Here is a 24,647-nt window from a genome sequence, read left to right as displayed (position 1 = left end):
GGCCAATTCAAAACACCCACTGAGCTTCAACGCTAGGCCACTGCTCTCCAATGACTTCTGCGCCTATCTACAATCTTAGCCAAAATAATTAGAAAGTCTATTGACCTTGAGATGTGCCAAACCTGAATGAAGAAAATAAGTCAGGACTGAATTACCTTTGTGCCTTGCGAAATATCGGCCCAAAACGATGAGGAGACACAACATGGCGAAGACCACCACGGCCACCACCCCTCCGATAACCGCGTGGTCCACGGATCTCTGTGCTTCTGCTCCTGCTCGTGAGTCTGAAAGAGAAAGCCCAAAGATGTGTTACTTTCAACAGATCGTGCGAAGTGAAATACAAAGAGAAATACTTTCTGAATTTATTATGTGTTTAGGTAAAATGATCGCTTTGTTTCATTCTGTGAACAATATTTCTCAGAAATTTTGTCTATTTGGATTTTTTTAACAACAAAAAAGAAATCACATAGAAATCAAGTTTGTATTCACTTTTAATCAAATCAACAAAAAAATATGTATTTAATATTAAATAATTAAATTAAAAAAAAAAAAGTTATGTAATTTTTATCAGTTTTCATGCGTCTTGTCATGCTGTAAGTTTCTCACATTTCTGTTGGATGACTTTGTCACTCATGAGGTTTTGTTTTGTTAAAATTCAACAGACAATGGACTGGAATGACCACAGTTCATCTAGAAATGTTTATTAAATAAAAATTTGGAAGGATCTCTTAATTTTTTTATGTGGATGGATGTATAAATCCACATCGAAATCAGTTGTTTTACTAAAAAATAATAATTAGAATACTTAATAATGTGCAATGTAACAAGAAATTCATTTTACTTTTTAAACATAAAGTTGGACATTTCTGAATACCACATTATAAATAAGCTGTCTAGAAAATCCCATGAAAATACATTCATAAGACATGAGGACATTACTTGGTTAACAATATTTTGATTAGTTACGATAAATAAATACTAGAAATATTAATTAGGACTTGAAAAAACAAAAACAAATTTGGTGTAATTCATGTCAGGAGAAAGACCAGATCAGATCTGCAAAGTGAGTACAAGACAACATTGTGTGTATTTGTTCTTGAAGATAAAACAACAATAAAACATAAATAGTACATTGTGCATTCAAATAATGTTTAAATGGCTTTTTATGTAGTCTGTACTGTAATGTTTTTGTGATGTGTGTGCAACAGGAGAAGAATCATTGAAATGCAGTTCTCCTGAATAAGACCTCCAAACTACAGACATGCAACAACTGCTGCGAACAGAAACCCCCACAAACACTGAAAATGGTTAAACATTTACGAGTGTGACAGCGGCATTCTGGAGAGATGGCGTTTGTTCTTTAGATTCTTCTGTCAGCTGCAGTCATGACTGTAACTCAGCAGATCTGGAAGAAACCGTGATCTGTCTACAGCCAGCACTGAAGAAATACACCTCACCCTCAAGACTAAAAGTGTGAATCACAAGCAATTTTTAACAAAGATTTATTCCATTTCAGCCAGAGAACAAGGCAGACCTCTGAGGCTGCCCGGTGTAATGATATGTGAAGTTTATTGATCAAGTGTAGGGATCCATGTCAACCCAAAGTTAATGCTGGTTTGTGGACTCGATTGGTTCTTCACAGCGCAGAGGAGGAGCAAAATCTTTCGTCGATATCTCACACTTGGCTCGGAAATGAAAGAGTTTGAGGAGAAATTAGATGATAGACATCGCTCTACACACTTCCAACATCATCTACAAAGATCTTTATGTCACAGAGGCTGGTAATTCTACAACCCACAATTTTCTGTCCCTATAAAAAGTTGGAGAGCATCTGAACCCTGTGCCACATCTCAGACTCTGTGTACCGTTTTATCAGCCCGTGGGCTCATCCCCACACCAAACATCTCACTTGATAAAAAAGGGCAATGAGAAAGGAGAGCCGCCGATAGGAAGGATGTCTCGACTAAGCAATCCGAAGCTTGGTAATCCAGTCACGAGGAGTTGATCAGCCTTCCCTGTTTACCCATGGCAATCTCCTGCTCTCATCTGTGGCCTGAGCCCGGGAGCCGAGGGGATTTCCTGGGGGAGTTCAAAAAACAAAACCGGCAGGCCACAACTTATTAGAGGATAACGAAAAGCGAGAAAGCACGGAGCGGTGTGCTTGTACAACATCCCACCCAATCTCACCTCATAAACAAGTCCGTTGTGAGAAGGGCCGAGGGTGGAACGTAGGAATGACGCGGCGACTGCCGAACCCGACAAAACACGGCTTGATAAACCTAAAAGGCTATTTTGACTCCAGATTTTCCTTTTTTCGGAGAGGAGGCAGATTCAATTAAAGTTGGAGGGAATCTGCTTGACACCTAATTCACGCTTGTCAAATAGAAGGGAGGGAGGTGAGGACGTGGTTTAACACACATTCCTATTAAGATGTTAATGTGCGCTCGCCGTCCAACGGGGATAAACCTACTGCAGGAATGCCAAAGACCTCATCGTCTTTTAAACCTCTTTCCCCATTCGCTTTATTCCCAGATACTGTCCGCTGGCTGAGCTGAAATGGGCTTGTTGTCTTGCTCGGGTCGTTCTCTCCCTCAATGGATCTCATAGGAATTAACATAACTTAACAAATGGAGTGAAGACAGGTATGGGACTGTCTGTTCCCATCCAGCTTAAAGTGACTTTAATGTCTTCTCCCTCTCCATTCCACCCTCCGCCGAGTTTTTCCTCACAGTCTAAAGAGATAAATGAAGGGCTGCAAGGAGCTCAAGCACACCGATGAGAAAGAAGATTGCCATCTCGTCGTTTCTGGAGACGTGGCGGCGCGCGGTGCCGCTCTTAACACGATGACTGAACCATAATTCAATAAACGTCCACTGTGAACCAACAGTTTGGGTAATGTGTAATTTGAGGAGCAGATGGTTTAGAAATGAGTAATTCTCAAGCAGGCACCTCTAATCTCACCAGCCATTTTGCCTCTGGAATATTTAGTCATTCCAAGAAATTGCCGTCTTAATGAAACCTCCCAAATTCGCTCTCATCTCAATTTGACTCAAGTTATATAATTACATTTACTTCCTGGTGCTTATGGAAGAATCATTACCATAAACAGTATTCCTGTTTAACGTTCATGACGGCAAAATAAGAGACTGGAATACCCAATTACCCAGTTGGATAAGTGAGCGCGAGCGAGCGAGATGGGGAATGCTGATGAACTCGACGAACGGGAAACTAGACGGAAAGTATACGAGCGAGGGCCGGGCGCCATCGGGCACAGATAAAAACGGCCTTTGATCTGATCCAAATGAACCGAGGCTGAGCTGAGGTCAGTTTTCGCCATCGTCTTTCCGCATGGGTACTTGTAGGAAGCAGATCCAAGGTCAACGTAAAAGGATAACTTCAATCTTGAGCGTGCCATTGCAACGCATTGCACCTCCAGCTACTACAATGAATCTCTGGTGCGATCTGACACTCATCCAGTTTCTGAAATATCTCTCCTGTGGTGAAGAAGGATTGCTGTGAGCTCTCAGGGTTCACACCTCAGGCTGCTGGGGCTGGTGTTGAGGAATATGAGACGAAAGAGGAAGAGAGAAAAAAGATCATCAGTCTCTAGACGACGCACTAAACATAGGTTTTGCACAAAATGGGGCATGTGGATGAAGTGGACACTTCATAGTACAGTATGAAGACATGATGAAATGTCTTATCAGCTTTTATGTTCCACTGAATAGCTCCTCCAGCATATAGAAACTTGAATATTCACCCACTTTGTAACACACAGACCATTACATAACTATATTAGATTCCTCTTTATATATCCCCTCAACCTCATTGGTTCCGAGATCACGGTTCAATCTACAAAACTGCAATTTTATTGTAGAATTGCTTCAGCTGTGCAAGGCATTGGGTGGGAAACAAATAAAAAGCATACTGATGTAACAGACCGACTAACATGCTTCACTCACTGCTCGACTTCATTTCGCACAACCCCAAAGCAAAGCCCAAACCCAAAGCTGACATTTAATTCTGCTGTTCAAAGTCTAAATGAAGACAAAATGTGGAGGAAAGAGAAAGAGAGCAAACAGAGCTCCGCATGATGCCAGGACCTTGAGTTATGAGCGAAATACCACAGCAAAAGCAATCTGGTGTTCAGGAGGAGAGGACACGTCTCAGAGGGGTTCAGGTGAGGACTCCATGGGCTAAACTGGCGCAACACATCTCATCCAGGAGAAATCCTGCTTACTGGTTTGAAGAAAACTCTCAAGGAGGGACATTTTCAAATTCTCAGTTAAAATAATGGCGACAAGTCTGTGACCACAAGGACACAGTCTCTGTAGGCACAGATACTGTACGAGAGGTTATTGATTTCACTTTTTTTGTCTCCATCAGTGTTGACATTTCAGAGAGTGGATGACGTTTTAAAGAATGACCTCAAATGAGCCCGCTTTGTGTCTTCGTGCTATCGTTCTAGTATCTCTTTCTTTTCAATGCGGTACAGATGCATCTTTTGAGAACAGATGGGAACAACAGCGGTCATTGACAAGAATAGATAGCCGAGCAGGGGTTCGATATTGTTGACCGTGACAAAGCGTCAGAAGCCTACAGCTCATATTCAGAATGTTCAAAGGAAGTCAACAAACATGGCATTCGTGTTCACTCGGAGGCGTTTTGTTGAGATGGGAACACTGGTGGCCTTGGTTCACATGGTGCCACTGGCAAGATAAAAAGTACATTTAAAAAAATCTTTTGTAGTTATACAAATTTTCAAGGGACATAAGACTGATAAGGATTTTTTGGGGTTTACAAATGATCTGCAAAATGAATGCCATCAGACTGACCGAATGAAGACATTAAGAGTGCCTGAGTACTTCCGAAACCAATAACTATCGAATATTATATATATACATGTAGATTTGAGTGTGTCTATAACGTAAGGGGCTCTGGTGTGAGTATTGTAGGTTTACACCCCTCTGTTCTAAGCACAGGTGTGAGAAAGAGATATGATGGTGTTTTCTTGGTGAGTTGAGCCGGTGGCTACACTTGATCTTGCACTTATAGTCAATTACCTCACTTCCTCAGGAAAAAGCCTCTGTTGTTTTATCGTCCTAGACTCAGGCGGTCATTGCCTGCTTCTAATAACTTTCTTAAAAGAAGCCCAAGCGGCAACAGATACTGTGCTCCAGCAGTGATTTAAAACCAACTTTACTTCGCCATTTAACTTTTTTGTCGTTGCTCATATCATTATTTTCATTAATAAACTAAATCTTTTAATAATCTATTTAAAAATAATCTATTTAACAATCAAGTAGCCTATTCATAGTCGTTGACAGCAAGGTACGGACAGAAAATTAATCCAAGTTTGTTTTATAATGAAGAATTGTTAGAAAGACCTGTGATTTTCATAGTTAATATCACATGATTAGGCTGTAATTATACAGCTCCACACGGAGCCATTTCACAGATGCAGTTACAGGTATAAGGCGCGCTTTCAGTCTCTCTCTACAGCTATCATACTGAATTATCCAACACAGAACCCAGCAAATGAATCACCAGTGATGTTCAAATAACAAGTTTCATAACCAAGAGACATGCAACTTATATATGACAGGCTGATTTATGGTGTATGCCAAAAATGGCATAAATAGGCATTTTTTCATTATGTTTTCTACACAGTGTCATTTTTTGTTTGGAATATAGTTTCATTAAAGTTTGGAAGATGGATTGACAGAATTGCAATATTATATACAGTACAAACTATGTCTTCAGAGGTGTATAAAGACCTCCTTTAATGAAGCGTTATGTATTTATTACCTGTGAATGAGCTATTTCTATGAACACCGCGAGTCCCATTACAAGGAAGTAGCCATGTTGTTTCTACAGTTGCCCTGATTGTACAAACAGCGATCGTGTTTTGTAAATACGTTATCTTTTACTGCAAAGAACCGAAAAAACAACGCCATTAGTCCTGTGTCAGCCACTTTAGTGCTCCAAAAGAGAGGGGTGGAGTGAGCCATTGGTTGCAATTCAAAACCTCACCACTAGATGCCGCTAAATTTCATAAACTGGACCTTTCAATAACACATGCTACACAGCATTTAATTCAACACATTTCAATTACGTAAAATTCAGGACATATGTATATTTTATTTAATATATATTTTTTCAGATTTTCACTGAGAAAACAGACTTTGATAATTTAAGAAAACTTACAATTGTGTCTAGAACTTCTGCTTTTTGGTGCATCACTAGCAGCTGCTACAGTATACCACATGACTTGTGTCCAAAAAAGGGGCTAATTGTTTCTCTGTGTGTCGTCCTTCATGTTTTAATAAAGCTTAATAAAGCCCTCAAATTGTGAAATCTCATTAAATTCACACAGCGCTTACTCGCTCACCAAACTTCCACATCAAATGTCTCCTTTGGGGAAAACATGAGAACCGAGGCAGCGTTCAATAAGCTTCCAATCAGTTATGATGTACTGACAGACAAAAACTACACACCCCAAATCTCACCTCAAATCAGACTCGTCAAGTTTTATAAAACGCTTTCTCTGAATCGCTCTTATCTGTTTCCACTTTAAAAAGGAAGACGAGTCTGTGGCAATTTACTTAATTCTCTTCCCTCCTGATGCCATTTTCATGATGGATGGAAATGCTACCTCTGAGACAATGCTGCACTTCACTGCATTTTACCTTTACTTTCAATATTGCTATTAGGATAAGTGATAGGGAAAGTAAAAGGCTTGCTATACGGAATGGCGGGCTTCGAAGCAGGTTGTTGACTGACTTCCTAAGACCGCTTGTGTTAATGCGTTTTCTCTCTGTCATGACAATGAGATCTTTGAAAAAACGGCAGGGTCACCGTGTCCGCGGGCAAACAGAAACCATCGCGCCGACTCGAGCTCAATCGATTTGACAAGGAGGAAAAGTCGACCCTCTGGGCAGCTGAAGTGTCTCATTTCAAAGGATGTGTTGATTTCAAAGACAGCAGATCTTCTAATTAGATCCTCTAATCTTGTAATTAAGCAAAAGTGATTGCCATGGTGGAAGACTTAAGCAGGAATGAAATGACTCCGCTATTGGGTCTATGGTCGGATAGATCACAGATGTGTTATTATAAACCTCACCTACATTTATCTGTTCGCGCTGCAGTCTATGCTGTCGTGGAAATGTAATTAAAAATCTCATTGACCCCCCGGTGTAGCAGTCACCTCTAGCGGAGGCTGTATAATGTTGGCTATAATGTTCAATTTTGCTATAGCCACTTAAGAGATGATACGTATGCAGAGGTTCCGCTCTGCAAAATTGGATTTGAATGCATTTTACCTAGAGTCAATATTTCTGAAAATAGGGAGCTTTGTGTACTTTAGGGCCACCGGTATATATATATATAAGAGGCGGCTTTTTATTAAATATCTACTTGGCGAGCGTAAATGTCCAGGGAGGCCAAAGTTGAAGTACAGTGGAACCAGGGCAGCTGTATTTGAATAAAAAATACTTCCTGTGAGAGCCTAAGCGATACGGTATTGTCGTAAACAAAACGAAGTCAAAGTCAGGAACAGAAAGATTGAATCTCTCCATGGTAACCTTTTTGTTTCCTTCTGCATGGGCTGTGTGGGGCAGTTTGAGATAAAGGGTGTCTCGGGTTCCCTCAGTCAAATCATTATGATTAGCGATTACACTCATGCGTGGCCTATTGAAGACGCCAAACACCGGTTATATTCAATTCAATTTCCACTCAATTTCCTCTGCTAAAATCTCCAGGGCCATTCTGAAAGGTTTCCACTTAAACATATTAACAAATCTAATTATTTCAAAACCAAGTTCATGATGACAACAGAGGATTGACAAGTGAGACAAAAGCGCTTGGTAATGCGTGCCGCCTGCAAGGTCACAGGTTCTATGTGCTGTTAGTCACTTCTACGAAATGCATATTCTATATCCCATAATTCAACTTTAGTCCCGTTCACAGAGGAGAAACTTGGCAAGCATTCTCGTCTAGGTCGCCCTTTCTTATTTCTGCTTTCTGTTTATCGTTGCTTTTACTGCGGCCCCGGTCTTCTGTCAGTACCTACCTCGAGCTCCGTCACGGCTGACACATGCGGCAGCCTCCACAGATTTATAGGTACAGTACACAGAGGCGGACAGAACTGGGCCGGGGGGAGTGTTTGGAGGCAGGACAGAAAATAAGGGCAACCTTTACAAGCTGCTTAGATTCCATGGATTTTTAGCTTGACAGGTGCGCCCGAGGCTTGGACCATGTAGAAACCGAAGCGGCCGTTGAGATATGCTTGTTAATTTGCGAGCATTGATGCTTTTGAGTATAGCCGACACACAATCAGGCCATGGTTGTGGCTTCGCTTCTCCTCGTCCGCCCTTCAAACATCGATAAATCCTCAGGCTGCTTTTGTGGACTAAACGCGCATTCACAACAATCCAGCATTATGCAAATCTGAAAACAACACATTCGACGCGAGGGACTAGCGTCGTTCCATTGTGTGAGAAGCAGGGGAAGTGAAGTTTGTCAGAGCTAATCCAGGATAAGATGTCCCTTCCAGGGAACCGTACAAAGCCAGGGGTGAGATGGGTGTATTCCTCGGATGCAGCTTTCCTCATTTCCCTCGAGTTTAGGGATCATTGTTAATTCTTCCCTTCGGTCGCCAGGAAATCAACAGACCTAGACAACATCCGATCACTTTGGGCGCTGCCACAAATTTTGCTCAATACGCCGGGGTCATCCAAAGAGCAGAGATCTGCCACTGAGTAAATAGCTTGAATTCCACAATGAGCCTTGTGACAGGAGGAGGGAGGAGATGAATAAAATGTCACAAGATATCTTGTAAGGGGACATATCTAGCAGAGCCCCCCCAGAAGCTCATTTTGTGTGGCTTCTGGTGATTTTCTGTTGCTTTGAGGACTAACAGAATGATGCTGTATCTCCGACGCAGCAGGTAAGCTACTTCCTGGTAGTGTAAATGAAAACCTTTGCCTGGCTGACTGGAGGAACCCTGCACAGGTCTCCATCTAATACAGTTCTCACATAAAAAGGAAGTCTACTCTTAGCTTCAGTGCACGGGCTGGAGAGAGAAAAGTTTTCCTGCTCTCAGCGTGAGCTTTCTGGCCAGCTATAGTTAGAAAGACAGCAGGGAGGAGATTATAGATGTTCAAACATTTATTTTTCCTCAGCCAGCTGGTCTATGAACACTAATGTTTCATGTGAGACTTAATTGATGCTCAAGGACACTTAATTGCTGGATCAAAGAGGAAGGATGGGCCACAGAGTTTCACTTAATAACAGTGCAAAAGCACCTTTTAGGCAAACTCTGTATAAAGTAAACTCCTTATTTAAACTCTTTAAAATTATAGACATGTGAAAATGAGCAAATGGCATATTCTATTGTATATTAGTTGTATTTCATATCAGAAAGATAATCAGAAAAGAATTTGAAAACAATTTTTTTCACAAATTATGAAAAAAATTTGGCCCGAAGTTAACTTATGATCTGTGTCTGCTTTCCTGAAACTCAGTGGTAAGAACATGGCGTTAACAATACCAAGGTCGTGGGTTCAATCCCAGAGGATTGCATTTATTTAGAAACAAATGTATAGGATAATGCAATGTACAATAAGTCGCTTTGGATAAAAGCGTCTGCCAAATGCATAAAAATATAAACAAATAAAAATAATATAAAAAAATATTTTATATTTAATTAATATTGATATTCTTTTATATAAATATTTTATTGTATTTTTACTGTATTCAATTAAATACTATACACAACAGTTATTGATTCTTTGTGGAGGTTTATCGGAAGTTAAGTTTGGGCCTCATAACATTTTGTTGTTGCCATTGAAACGTCTATGAGTGCTTTTCCACCATCGGTACGAATCGCCCTCATTGCTTAATCATTCCCCTCCATGCCTATCCATGCCAGCCGGAATGTAAATGGTGTCATTTTCCACCGCAGGGCTGATAACAGAAATCTCTCAAATGTAAATACAAACGCAGAAATCACAGAAATGTGAAGCATGAGAAGACAGCACGTTTAACATTGTAAAGAAGTCAGAATGCATGAAACACCGTTGCATGGCCCCTTTAAACAATCTTGCCCAAGTAGGGAGACCAGCTAAAACCAGCCAGCACCTACACAAAACTGGTTTAAATGTGATTTTTCAGCAACGTTCCCTATCATTTCTCTCTGTTCACCAGGTTTTTAAAAAGGTCCAAAACCTAACACTGATTCAAAATAAGAAGTTTATTTTTTTTAAGAAGAAATTTGCTTTACAATCTGACTTAAGAATCGAGACCATCTATATCTACTTGGGATTCTGACCCTTCTTCACGTACTGCCCGGCCCCTGCGAGATGTCCCTCTACATTCCACCTACCAGTCACTGGATGAGAATTCTGAGCGGAGAGAAGTGTGCGCTTGTCATCGCAACGCTCCGCTACTGTTAATGCTGCATGACTCTCAGACTAATTACTGCAGCATATGCGCGTTACCTGCGAGGCCCCCACAGGCAGTCCTGAAGGCACCTCCTAGCCCTTCCACAGCCATTCACAAGCCAACACCGCTCCAAACCCGCTCATCAGAAACACTACAAACCACAGCAAACCGACATCCATAGATCACTCGCTCAAACCCAGGAACCGTGGCTGTGAGAGGAAAGATATGAGAGAAAAGAAAGTAAAGGCAGACTTGGAGACCCTTGAAGCTGCAGAAGAACTTGTTCCCGTTGATTGATGAAAGCCTTGGCCGTGGTGGCATCCAAATGTGACAATTCGGGGACATTAAAGGCGCCAAGTCTTCTGCTTCACCTGCCGCAGACCAGCTGGGAACAAAGTGGTCATTATCCCACTGTATTCTGCGATGGCGCTCCCTGTGGTTCAGAATCTGCTCAATTATCTTCTCCTCCCGGGCTAAGGCTGACAGGCGTGTTGGCAGGTGTGTCCTTTCCATTCTGTTCACCTCTTCTATTGGAGGATTAGCAAGCGAGGGGAGCATTGACTAACGCTGCGCCTCCAGAGCTGTTATGGCCATGCCCTTTCTTGCCCGCTGGACAGGCGAGCGATGAAAGAGTAAATGCTTGTCTTTGGAGACCGAGCAAGGAGACCAGGCCTCAGGTGTCCACAACAAATAACAAGTAACCATCGCTCAGCTAAAAAAAAGTGTAAGCAATGGTTATAATCTATCACTCTGAAAGGCTCAGACTGAAACATTTTGTTGTCTCAAACAATTAAATAAAATAAAACTTACACAGAAATATCATCGACATATCATCGACATATCCCAAAAAAGTGTACCACAACTTTAAAAGGATAGATCACCATTAAAAAAAACCTCTTGTTATTTCAAACCTGCATGACTTACTTTCTTCTGCAGAACACAACATTTTTTTTTTTGAAGCGTGTTGCTAACCGAACAAAGGTGGAACCCATTAACTTGCATTGGTATTGGGTTCATACAAGTCGAAATATCTTCTTTTCTGTTGTGCAGAAGAAAGTCATACAAGTATAAAACGACAATAGGATGAGCAAATAATGACAACATTTTTTATTTTAAGGTGAACTGTCCCTTTAAATATAATCACATCTGCAATGCTTTGGGTGCAGATTAAGACACATTTGTGACCCTGTCCCAAAATCTAATGATGAGTTCAGGAGCATCAACAAAGTAAAAATAGTGTATTTATCACTGTTTATGAGGGACTATATGATGGATTGTGAGATTTAAAAAACTCTATAAATACATAATTAAATAAAACTATGATACATTTTAAATACAAAAATTATTGATTTTACAAGAGCTTTGTTAAATTTTCTTCTCTTTCTCAGTCACTATTTAAGATACCAAGGTTATATTTTCACCAAGAGAGGAAAAGAGTAAACGACTTCAGCTGTGTTTTACAGGGTCACATTTACTGCTTCAATACCACGGTGCGATTGCAATATTTTTATACAACATTTATATTGCGCCAGTCAAATCTTAAACACAATACAACCAGCTTTCTTTGCTCTGCCAAACAAATAAAGGAAGCTAATGAAGTAACAAGCGACACCAGAATGCTTTGCAGTGTGATACTAACAGTAAAACCTTTCAGTGGTCCTGGAACGCCGCTTGTCCAAGCAATTTTACAGAACCACCAAGATGGGAGAAATACTCGCCAAGACAAATCAGTAGATCCATGAGGACACACTCTCATTAAACATGTACATCCTCTCAGATTCAGCCCGCTTCTTTTCTTATGCATGAAGGGAATTTAGATCAGAGTTTGAAAACAAGACGTTAAGTAACACAGGCTTTACTATGCCACAACGGGCGAGAGAATCGTCATGGCGACTGCTTTGAGAGGATGAAGGAGAGGCAGTTAACATGGGCTCTTTCAGCATATAAAACAGCTTCACATCAGAGGTGGCTAAGTTCATGTCAAACAGGGGCTTAGATTTGCCGGTGAGGGAGCGGGCGGGAGATATGCTTAAATAAGCCCTTGCTTAATTTTGGCACCGTGTGTGACACGCAGATTTTGATTCATTCTTCTCTAAAGCCTGCTATTTATTTTAGCGGCTTTGTTTCACAAAAGACACTCTCTTTAGCATTCATAGGACAAAAATGTCGATTTAATTCATCCATTGCTATTATGAAAACCCTCTGACAGGGGTGTGGTCAATACATCGGAAAATGAAAGCCATTATTACATCCCTTACGGAAAGACTCGCCGGCGCTTTATGAAAAAAAGAGCACTTAGTCACAAGTTCTGAAAAGTTTCACTTTTATAATTGCAGCAAACAGTCTTCCATACCGGTCGCCCAAACTAGAGTGATTTTCTATTTGTCGCAATTCGCTGCAGACAAAGGAGTTATTTTACACCTGGTTTCTTACGGCTGTTTGCTGCATTGTTACTTAAAACGCATCATCAAAAGACGGCCCCATCATGTTTACCGAGCCCAGCCTTAAACATGTTGAGCGCCGCGACGCTGAACAAAGGATGATGAAATGACAAAAAGAAGTGGAGTGTGCTCAATCATCCTCTTTGGAAATGAACAGGAATGAGGAGTACGCCTGGATGAAGCGATATGAGGAGGCTGCTGAATGGCTTCTCGCCGTCGGAATTCGCTACAGATCGCAGAGGAAAGAAAAACAAGATCTTCATAAAACGCTAGGAAAACAGTGACATGACAACAATAAATCCGCTGGAGAAAAGCCAGGCAGAGCGGTACATATGGGTCAGGTGAAGAAAGATGTGATTAATACAGGAGGGGCACGGGTGTGTGATGATACAGTAAGAGTTTGACAGGGTTGCTGAAATACTGATAAGGATTTGATCTATCTGACCCGGTGAAGCATGTTTCTTCTAGTCTGCTGTGTAATTCATATTCAGCCACAGCTCACGGCATGTCTTGTTCAGGACAACATGAAATGGAGTTTGGATTGCATTTATTGTTTATAATGAGAAATAGAGTATTTACATAGGAAATAATGTAGGACTTTTATGAAAATTTATGAAAAAATACCAGATGTTCTCAAGTTCAAGTTAATTTATTTATAGAGCACTTGTTAAACAGCCACACACCTGTCCAAAGTGCTGTACATTTCAAGTAAGATCTCAGACTACAAAACAATAATAGAAGTAAATAATAAAAAAAAAACAGTGGAAAAACATCCTTAATGGTAGACCAGATCGAATAAATAAGTTTTTAGGCGAGATTTAAAAAATGAGACGAGATATTCTGATAGAAGGAAACCAATACATTTCAAATCTCTTATTATTTTAAAACAAATATGAACATGTTTTAACAGTGATCAATTTTGGGATATTAACTAGTGAAGGGCCCGGGACTGTGTGGGTTCGTACGGTGTCGTCAACAGCCAAACACCGTGCTCTCCTATATGGCTCTAGGGTGACCAGTCATGTGAAACAAAAAAATCTGACTGTGCCTGACAAAAGATGCCTGGCATGCCAGACTAGCTAGTCTGCTAAGTAACAGCCATTTAATAAAAAAAATCATATTAATTAAAAACTGAAATGAAAAGTACTTCTGGACCAGTGTCCTATAGACGCCTTTACTGTTATTAAACATTGTGACACGTTTTTGTGGGCGGAGCTTAGGTGGAGGCAGATCCTCTTGACCGCATTACTAATCCTAGGTAGCACATTTTGTTTGCTTGCTTTTTGACCAAGCATGTAGATAAACTGAGAGTGTATACATCTATAGATGCCTGCGTATACTAACAGTGGCAAACTTTAGAAAGTGCATTTACTTGAACACAAACCTGACACACAACATGAGGCTTCTCACTGTCCCCTCTCCCTAGAGTTAGCTAGCATACCCTAACGCTACGGTGAAAAATAACCTTGTTCCCCGGTTTCTGATTTGGGCATACGCGAGATATTTTTAGACAAGAAAACAGTAGTTTTTTAATACTAAGTGTTATGAAATGATATTTTTGAGGAACGTTTCTGATCAGTCCGCTTGTTTTATTGCGTTTAACTACAGCTGTTGCAGTGTTTTTGTTTGGCAATGGCAGCAGGTATGTGTTCAAATATCATTATTCTGTCAATTGTGGCACTAAACAACACAACAAGATACACTGCCCTTCCAAAAAAAGTCACATAGTAATATTTTAGCTTCAATTACGCCAAGCAATTGCTCTGTCACCGTTTCGATAAGCTTCTGCAACTTCCAGAATGTCAATTTTTTCCTGTCCAGAGTTGCATTCGTTTATCGTCAAGATCTCGTATTGATGTTGGGAGAGTCAGACGCTGCGCAAAGTCTTCTCCAGCACATCCCAAAGATTCTCAATGGGATTAAGGTGTGGACTCTGTGGTGTCCAATCCATGTGTGAAAATGATGTCTCCCTGAACCACTCTTTCACAATTTGAGCCTGATGAATCCTGGCATTGTCATCTTGGAACATGTCCTTGTCATCAGGGAAGAAAAAACTCAATGGAATAACCTGGTCATTCAGTATATTCTTTGGGCACATAACGTTGCAAAACCTAGACCTCCAATCCAATGGGAGGCTCTTACCTATTTGCTTTGTTAAATCAAGGTGTGGACTTTTTTTGGACGGACAGTGTGTTTTAAACTCCTTATGTAGCCTAATCTGTGCTGGTTTGTATTGGCCGCCTCCTGTTTTCCCTTTGTTTTGCCTCCAGCTAGTGCCGTAAGCGTGACGCCGGCCGTAAAGGGGTCTATAGACTGTTTCATGGGATGGATGTGGCATGGACGAGGTTAACTTCCGGTCAGTGTTTGTTGATCAGTCTGGCGAGTGGCTACTAATATTAATATTAATATTTTAATTTCTACTATTATTTTACGGTCTAATAATTGTATTAAATACACGATGTGTTGAATATTTTGTTTACTAATTTTATTACATATTTGTCAAATGGGATGGGTTAGTTTGTCTCATTTAAATTTAGCAAAGTAACGGTTTTTCTACTGGTGACCCAAAATAATACTGGCTAGACATACTTTTAACTTGCTAGCTAATGTGATTTACTTCTTATTGTTTTGCATGTTATCAAAAGTAATCTACAGGGACTCTATTCTTTGTGGCTGTGTACCGGAAGTTAGGTGTGGACCACAAGAGCGCACGTTCACAGTAACTGTTGTTTTTTGTTGATGTTTAAGAAATTGTCTATAACTAGCTTTGGCCGTATCAGAAAAATATACATTTTGTTTAATGCATGCCAAAAAATATCTTGATTAAGATAAACTTGATAAAATATTTTGCTTTAGAATAATGTGCTCTGATTATGTGAGCTCAATACGGCCAAAACACTTGATTAAAATATATATATACATACATATTTACAACAGTATGTACTGTATATACAAAGCAGACAGTCAACTAAACCACCACCACCCTTTTAAAACAAAAAAAGGACTGTTATTCAAAGAGACAAAAACAAGCAAACAGCAAGAGAGGGAAAGGAAGGTATCAACAATACACAAATGAGGCAAATGTTTTGTGTGGTTTTGCTCTCGCTTTCTGTTCTAGAGAAATATCTTGCCCACTATGTGAGCCTCCTACCTCAACCTCTGCTGAGAAACCCCACTTATTGCTTGAACAGCTTGTTGCTAGGATACACCAGAGAGGGTAAAAAACTGTTATCAGAGAGCAGAGAAATCTTCTGAACAGTGAGAGCAGCACACCCAAGAAAATAAGATGGTAAACAGATGTGCATTAGCTACAAAAGTGAGCCGCATAAAACACACAAGCCGTGTGATGCAAACAGGCGATTCTTGTGAGGAGGTAACACATGCTTTTCACCGCGACCGTGAACTCCTTTCTGAACCACACGATTTCATTTTCTATGCAGTGTTGCTTAATTCCTTTTTTTGGAGACACTGAATGTTTTATGGCATGTTGGATATCTACATCGGTGCTCTTTAGAGCACAAACAAGCGTCTTAACATTTCCACAAACACGTGTCTGCAACAGGTCAGGACATCAATTCCACAGTCGGAATCAAAGAATGAAGCAAAATGCTTGACATTTCACAAACAAGGAATTTTCTGTCCAATGTTGATAATGAGTACGGGCAGCATTGCGATGAATACCCCCTTTTCATCCTATTGAAAAAAATGCACTGAGCATGCAAAAAAGCTCCATGTCATCCCCAGACAACATAAAGATAGGCAGCACTACCTTAAAAACCTATTTGTTCCCGAGATAACAAACCCTCGCCTCACCTTGTGTTCTTTTAGCATGACCAAGACCTTTTGTAGGACCTGAAATATCCTCGGCTTACACAGATTCTCTGTTATACATCATTGCCAAGCTGATAGAACTGTACAAGGTTAACACTGGCCGTGTGACATGGTATTTAGAAATGCAGTGAACTGTACAAAAGCTCAATTATAGCTCGACTACACAGTCAAGCCTGACCACGTTCTATAGTCAAAGAAATTATGCACAAGGAGACGAAATCTTTCTAACCTTTAGATGTTCTACAACTTGCTTTAACCTTTATAATGTGTAAAGTTGGGGATACGAGTAAACAAATGGCCAAGCGTAAACTCAACAGAGGCAATGATAAAAGGGTCTATGTTGCAACATACAACACCACTGCAAAATAAAACATTAGAAAATAGGCAAAGGTAACAATTATACAGTAGCGTGAGAGTACAGAAACATCTGCCACTGCCGAGTGAAAGTGAAGATAAAAGGCTTAATGAAATGTAAAAGCGTTTTTGTAGCAGCATTTTATAAAACACAATAAAGCCTGTGAGCTATGCAAATGGTCGCCATCCTGTGTTTGTGTTCGCAGCGCTGCCATACCGTGGTGGGGTACAATGCCATCTGCGTCATGCAGAGAACGAGGTCTCCATTCATATCTCAGAAATCAAAAACAGCCATTTGGACGTCATTTAAATTCATGAAAAATGATTGCGGGGAGGATTACCAGAGTCTGTCGGGACCTATGTGAGGACTGAAGTGGTCACCAATGCCAACAAGGACCTGAAACTGGTTCATGCGGGATGGACAAAAGGATATGTGTCGTGCCCTGGAATTATGGGGTGGACGCTCTGATTAAAACTCCCAAAGGAGCGTTCTGGCAAACACGTCGGGCGATTGATGCCCGTATAAAGGGTATGTGACATACGGACGGATGAACGGCATAGACAGAAAATCGGCGCTAGGTTCATTCTCCTGTCCTGTGCATGTCTGCGGCATAACGTGCTGTACTGTATTCAGCTGGCATGCAAAGAATTCCATGCTGTGCTGGCAGAAGAAGGAGGGAGAGGTACCAACCGTGAGCTGCTGCTTCGGTGCTGGGCGCAGCGTCTGACACACGAGGAGAGGAGGTGCGGCGGAGGAGGGAGGAGGAAGGGAACAGGAGGAACAGCATGCATAAAGAGGAGAAATGGGGGAGAAAACAAATGGAACTGATAAGCAAGCGTTTACAGACAATAACAACAAACATGAGAAACACTTTGAAACAAGCTCACAGAACGACAGCGCCACATAAGTGGACGAAACCAAATGCACTGCACATTACAACAAACAACATCACCAAGTACAGCTAAGACACAGTGATATTGTTTCCTTTCGAAATGGTGTATTCATATACTGTAGTTCCACTCGAAGGTGTGCTTGGATCTGCCTTGTCTCGCTGGTTTTGGACGCTATACTGACACTTATCAGCATGGATGCATCAAAGTTTAACAGCTGCCGATTAACATTGTAACTGTTTGTTTAGCTTTCATTTGGGTTCATTTTCTTCAGTCCCTATTTGTTTTTCCATCTCGTACACATAAATATAGCATATTTAGAAGAAAGCTATATGATTTGAGCCATGTATTCCAACTTTATTGAAGCAGAATGATCAATTTATAGAATAAACAATTGTTCATTTAAAGGGATAGTTTGCCCCAAAACAAACATTCTGTCATCATTTATTCTGTCACCTCAGCTTGTTTAAAACCTGCATGACTGACTAACAAAAGATGATATTTTGGGAAATGCATATGTGGTTTTGTGTCTATAGAACGAAAGTCAACGGGGCCAATATTATTTGGTTAACGAAAATGTCTTCTTTTCTGTTCCACAGAAAACAGTCATACAGGTTTTGTTTGGAATGACATGAGGGGGTGTAAATGATAACAGAATTTTCATTTTTGGGTGAACTATCACTTCACAAGTCTCAAACTATACCATTATTTACTCACAACAATAAAATCAAACCTCATGGAAAATCATTTAAGAGTTTTGAAACTAACACCTTGTCTACACCGGACGTGACAGGCGCCTGTCGAGTAGTGTGTGGCGATTTGATTTTAAGATGCATAATACAAAGTGATTTTTAACTCCATAAAAATATACCAGTCATGTCATATGGACAACTTACGCTACCATTAGGAACCAAAATGTTCATGTTTTGGATGAACTATTCAGGTACACCAAATGTATATGGTGTGTGCCGCTCTGAAAACTGAGATCATTTTCAAAAGGTGCAAACAATCACTGCTGTACCCCAAATCAATAAAGCCGAACCACAGGACTGTCACTAAATAATAACAACATAAAATGACCTTTTCAAAAGCGTGCGTCTCTCACAAAACCCAATGCACAGTTAAAAAAGAGAGTGGGTACATTCAAATCATAAAGACTGACTTATGCTCTATTTGGCATTATATATGACATATAAATATGACGCATGAATAGCAATTTAAGGGCTTTACAGCTATCACACGTAACTCATCATTAAATTGTACCGGAAGGCCACAGACTTTTTGAAATGTTGATAGCTCAGCGTAAAGCTGCATTAGCGCTGGAAGTAATTCCTCTGATATGACAGTGGAGTCGAGTCTGTCTTTCGGCTTCGAGATGATGAAATACCCCCTGAAATATGGAAGCAAACGCATAACATTAGGACTGTGTGCCCTTCTCCCGGTGCATTACCTTAGGGCAGACAGCACTTCAAACACACGGGAGAACCTGTGACGCTGAGGTGCTCGTTACGGAGAGAAACATTAGAGATGTCAATCACAGGAACGGCAACACAAACTCTGCTTGGTGTTTTTGGGCTCGATTAGATAGGATCTAGTCTTAATCCACTTGTTGGCTTTGATGATTCAGGTTCAAGCATTCCTCGATATTTATCAGAGATTGATGAAAGAAGCACCGCAGACGGTGCTGAGAAAACCAAGCGCAGGCTAAGATAGATGAGGAAGAAGTGATGGTTAGATTTGAAGATGGAGATGCAAAGCAAAAAGTGGTGTTTCACAGACAGATGCATTAAAGCAGCGTGTCACTAAGCTGATCAACTAAGAACATAATGATATAAAGTAAATTTGTCCAAATCATTTGTAGAGACAGTTCACCCAAACAGGAAAATTCTGTCATAATTTACTCCCATTTACACCCTCTTGTCATTTCAAACCATGTATGACGTTCTTTCTTCAGCCGAACACAAAAGAAGATATATTAAGGAATATTGGTAATCGAACAATGGTGCTACCCATTACCTTCTATTGTACAGACACAAAACCAATGCAAGTCAATGGGTACTGTCGTTGTTTGGTTACCAAAATTCGTTAAAATATCTTCTTTTGTGTTCTGCAGAAGAAAGAAAGCCATACAGGTTTAAAATGACAAAAAACTCAATGAATTTTCATTTTTGGTTGAACTATCCCTTTAAGGGAAAAGAACACCGTGTCCCTGTTATCAGGGCTTTATGTAAGGAACCTTCAGCTGGTCAGAAAAGCAGCATCAACATAATTCTATAAGTGTAAGATCATTCTTTAAGTCTTAAAATAAAAAGCCCCCCTTCATTAAAGCTGTCCATCGTGCACAAAAGCACAGCAAGTCCTTAATAACTGAAGAAACCTCTCCGCATACCGCTGACGTTGGCTCCTTAAACAGAAAACAGTACACAGCACTTAGCAAGCCATTGCATAAGTCTTGAACTGCTGTGCCGATGGGTGGAGAAGCTAGAAAGCGAACCATTAGCAAACATGAACTGTCAAGCCCCTCTGAATGTGGGTACGGAATACTCGAGGCGAACACTTCGAGGACCGAGTCCCGAGATGATGCATGTGCCTCCGAATAAAGCACAATCAAAATGAGCAATAATATCTGCAGGTTATTATCTGACATTACGAGGGAAGTGGAGGGTTTCCATCACTTTCAGCATGCTGCGAATCCCATCAGGCAGATGGTTTTGAGCATGCTCTCGCAGAGAAAACGTCTTTGTTATTTACTGCCATACAAGGACAGAAAAAAATGGCAGATCTGTTCCAAAATGAGTATTACAATCTTCAACCTGTCCTCTAACTCTCAATCATCAGAAGGGCCTGCTAAGCCCATTACTGGTTCAGACAGACGCCCGTCAATAAGTCTGCTGATGAGCAATAGCCTTTTCCCTGCATGCACGGCCTTTTGTCTCATCCTGGGTCACCTGAGGCTCTGTCCTTGCTTACATCAGCAGCTGATATCAGCAGAGATGACAATGGGCACACAGCTTCGTGGCTAATTGCGACAGCTTTGTGTGGCACAGGAGATGACAGTGGAACACGCACCCAGCGCCCAGGGGAAGGGCACGACTGCTGAATCTCTCTTCATTGAAAATGTGGGAAAAAATATACTGTGATAAATGTATTGGCTGAAAGCATAATTAAAGTTGTTTATGTAAGCTCCAATGTGGCATTTCAGGGCGGAGCGAAGCATTTTTCTGAATGTATTAAAGGGACAGTTCGCCCCAAAATGAAAATCTGTAATAATTTACCCTCATGTCATTTCGAACCTGTATGGCTTTTATTCTTCTGCAGAACACAAAAGAAGATATATTTAAGAGCGCTAGTAACAGAAAACAGTTGGTCTCCATTGACCTGGATTGGTTTTGTGTGCATTCATCAGACGTGAACGGGAAGCGCCGTTTTTCGATAACCAACATTCTTTAAAAAGTCTTCTTTTTAGTTTTGCTAAAGAAAGTAAATCATACAGGTTTAAAATGACAAGAGGGTGAATAAATGATGACATCATTTTCATTTCTGGGTGAACTATCCCTTTAAACTAATACAGCCAACATACTGTGGCTTTGGCAAGTACATAATGCATTTCAGTAACAAATCTTTCTATAATAAACAACGACAGCACTCAATGGCCAAATGCACTTCTTGGTCTTGGTAATCTGGTTATTTCCTAGGTGAATGTACAAATGTGGGACAAAAATCAGATTTATTTTATATAGGATTGTACGCATTAAGCCTTGTGCTCTAAATGAAGCCTAATGCAGCCATCTCTAAATGTATTTCTTAATTTACTTTCTTTAATAGTAAGTCGACCCTTAAACTAAATCCCTCATATTCATATTCAAATATATTTCATTGGCAATTGCCGTCCAGTGACTCCTTTCCTGCATTGTCAGCGCATTGAATGGCGTGTGAGGCTTACGTTATATCCCATTAAGCAGAATGGAAAATAAATTCACAGTGTTCTGCTTATAATCTTCAACTAAGTATATTCCACCGCTGTTTAAATATGATTGACCATCAGCTTGTCTGAGACAATAATGAGCTGATGCATAAAGTTTATGTTTTTAATAAGTGTGTATTTATGTATATATTTGTCTGTATAGCTCAGGCTTGGCTTTGCCTTTCCATCTCCAGTTCGCCATCATAGAATGTAATCATGGCTCCCATAACAATATACCTCCACATAAAAAAGACTTATTGGGAGCATTTCAGTGTTTGCATGATGCTAAGTGCAATAAATTCTAGGAGATGGTCTCCCTGGGTTGTGTATCAAGGCACTGCAGTTGTTGTTTTCCCTGTGGTAATGCAATTGACCTTTAGTGAATTAGCCTTTTCTCTGCCAGCGAGCCATCTCTCTTTGTCTGTGTTGTATTCTGCGGCGGGAATCAGACAGGAGAGAAATGGACTTCTATCTTACGTTCAAGTGCTTTTGCTGGGCAATTCATTTGTTCAATTCTAAAATCAGTTTACCAGATGGTGTTTATGCAATTTAAGCCCTGACAAAAGCACTTTTCCCGCTATGTTTTTTTTTGTTACTTGCTAAAATGAATTGGATGCCGACTTCATTTATGGTCCTTCATCAATTACAAAAAGTGGCAGAGAAAATCTTGTTCACCGGCGCTATATTAGCAAAGCCAAGCGTGTCATTATGAAACATTTGCTCTGTGTAAGGTAAACATTGTAGTGTCCAGTTATCTACAATAATGCATTTAATTCTTAGTTGAATATGCAAGAAGACGCAGTCACTTTATAATAAAGTGGTCAAATTATGAGTGCTATATTCTGTCGCTGTTTAGATGTTAGGCTCTGTCTTCTGCAAAAATAGCATTTCGGGATTATCCTTTTGGATAAATATTTTTTTTTTTAGAGAGAAATTGGTGTGACAGTCAAAGGTAAAGCAAATTACCAAATAACATTTTCACATTAATATGAAACTTTTGTCACTGGTTCGTTCTTCTGCTCTACCTCAAATAAAAAATGGAGGAACAGAGAGTCTGTGAAATAAAGGGAACTATTGTGAGGGAGAGAGAGCTGTGAATGGGAAACTCTGCATCTGTGTATCCCTTCATACCGAGCTCTCCACCACGCTCCTGAATTACACATTTTGGGCAGTAATAATAATAAACAATAAATATGGGGTAGACCACAAAGCAAAAGCAATGGCTTGGGGAAAATGGGGACGTCTGATGACTAAAAAAACCCTTAGTCATTCTTCCTTGTAGTTGTACACATTTATACATACAGTGAAAAGAGAATGTAAGAGAGATTGAGCAAACGTTTGAAAGAATAGGTGGGAAAGGGAAAACAAGACAGAGAGAGATTGAGAACGGCCTGTGTTCTCAGAGAAAGAGAGAGGGGAAGGAAGAAATGGCTCATCTTTGATCAAATTTGCAAAAGCTCAGTGGGTAAAAAAGCTCTCAGAAATATCGATAAACATCCATTTCTGAGCTGTGTTTAGTGGAGAAAAAAAGGCAATACAAATAGATATTAATGACATCTGTCCCCATTGCGTACTGTGGCAAGCAGGGCCCCTCCATTTAGCCATTTATTTTTCAGTGTAAATGGCAATTTAGTCATCTCTAAATGTCACCTCCTGAAGCTGTGGAGCACTTTAGCCTTGCGTTAGGGCTTTAATAGATTTTTTAAAAGTGCAGTATAGCCCATTCCATTTCTCATATAGCCAGTTTATCAAAAATGTATAAAATTTCTAAGTGGCCTCCACCTCTGTGGACTGATAAATTCATGTGGTGTTTCTGAACCATACACATCCACCAGAAGGATAAATGAAATCAACAGGAGGAGGGGGCTGCTCAGGAGCCATTTTTTCTATTGAAGTATATGGGAATAATAGGAAGCGCTTTAAGGGAAAAGTAACAAAAGGGCGCACGGCTATTGGTTTATTCGGCTTGGGAGCGCAAAAAAAAAACAAGGCTTTGCGAGGGTAATGGGTTACAGCACAATATGACAGTAATTAAATAATATTTTCCTATCATGGCCGTTTATCCACAGCAATGCCTGTGATTTGGACCTCTGGAGGATTTTAATGTGTGAAGCAGGCAGCGAAGTTAACCGCATTCATTCACCTCGCTAATGAAGAAAGAGGGTGTGTCTCATTAGTATGCGTCATCAGTTCTTTCATTAAACTCAATCATGATGCTTAATCACGGCCGATTCATTTTTCAGCCCTTTCTCAAATCATCTGCGCCAGTCAGTCCACGATCGTGATTGCCCGTGCAGCGGCGAGCCCGTTTCGTGAGTACACAACAAAACGCAGGGCATCATACCCACCAATCGGAGCCGTTCTCACTGTAATATAAAGTATTGCCTTGAGGAAAGAGAAAAACAGAGAGAAAACGATCCAAATCGGTTGCTTCAATATCACAATCATTACAGGCAGCAAATTACATCAGGGTCTCTTTTAGAGATTGAAACCAGCAGCAACATTGATTTAGCTTTCCATCATCTGGGGCCGTATTAGCTTTTGTGTGTTTTTTAGGGCGAGTAGAGTGGATTAGAGTAGCTAATGAGCTTGCTGTGGTCAGTATCGCAGGGGCATTCGTATCGTTCGGCAACAGAGCTCACCATGCCATGAGAATTTACTCAATTATAAAATAAGCAGGGGCTCAAATGACCCCGGCACATGAATAAAATAATGCTAAAGTT

At 40.4% G+C, this 24,647-nt stretch overlaps 1 protein-coding gene across 5 annotated transcripts in view; it reads right to left on the bottom strand.

The window, feature by feature from the left end:
- Window positions 1–24,647, bottom strand: part of cadm1a (cell adhesion molecule 1a) — a 247,973-nt gene that overhangs the window by 3,887 nt on the left and 219,439 nt on the right. For 3 of the 5 annotated variants that reach the window (XM_056730895.1, XM_056730894.1, XM_056730893.1), the window contains 2 exons: window positions 17,761–17,793; window positions 156–284 (listed from right to left, as the gene is read on the bottom strand). In XM_056730895.1, coding sequence (XP_056586873.1) covers window positions 156–284; window positions 17,761–17,793 — 162 coding nt within the window. The remainder of the gene's footprint in view (window positions 1–155; window positions 285–17,760; window positions 17,794–24,647) is intronic. The other 2 variants (XM_056730897.1, XM_056730896.1) reach the window with 1 other exon arrangement.

Source organism: Triplophysa dalaica, chromosome 19, assembly GCF_015846415.1.
Source record: "Triplophysa dalaica isolate WHDGS20190420 chromosome 19, ASM1584641v1, whole genome shotgun sequence".
NCBI classification, from domain to species: domain Eukaryota; kingdom Metazoa; phylum Chordata; class Actinopteri; order Cypriniformes; family Nemacheilidae; genus Triplophysa; species Triplophysa dalaica.
Note: the sequence above shows the minus strand (reverse complement) of the source record. Positions and strands in the feature narration are given on the sequence as shown.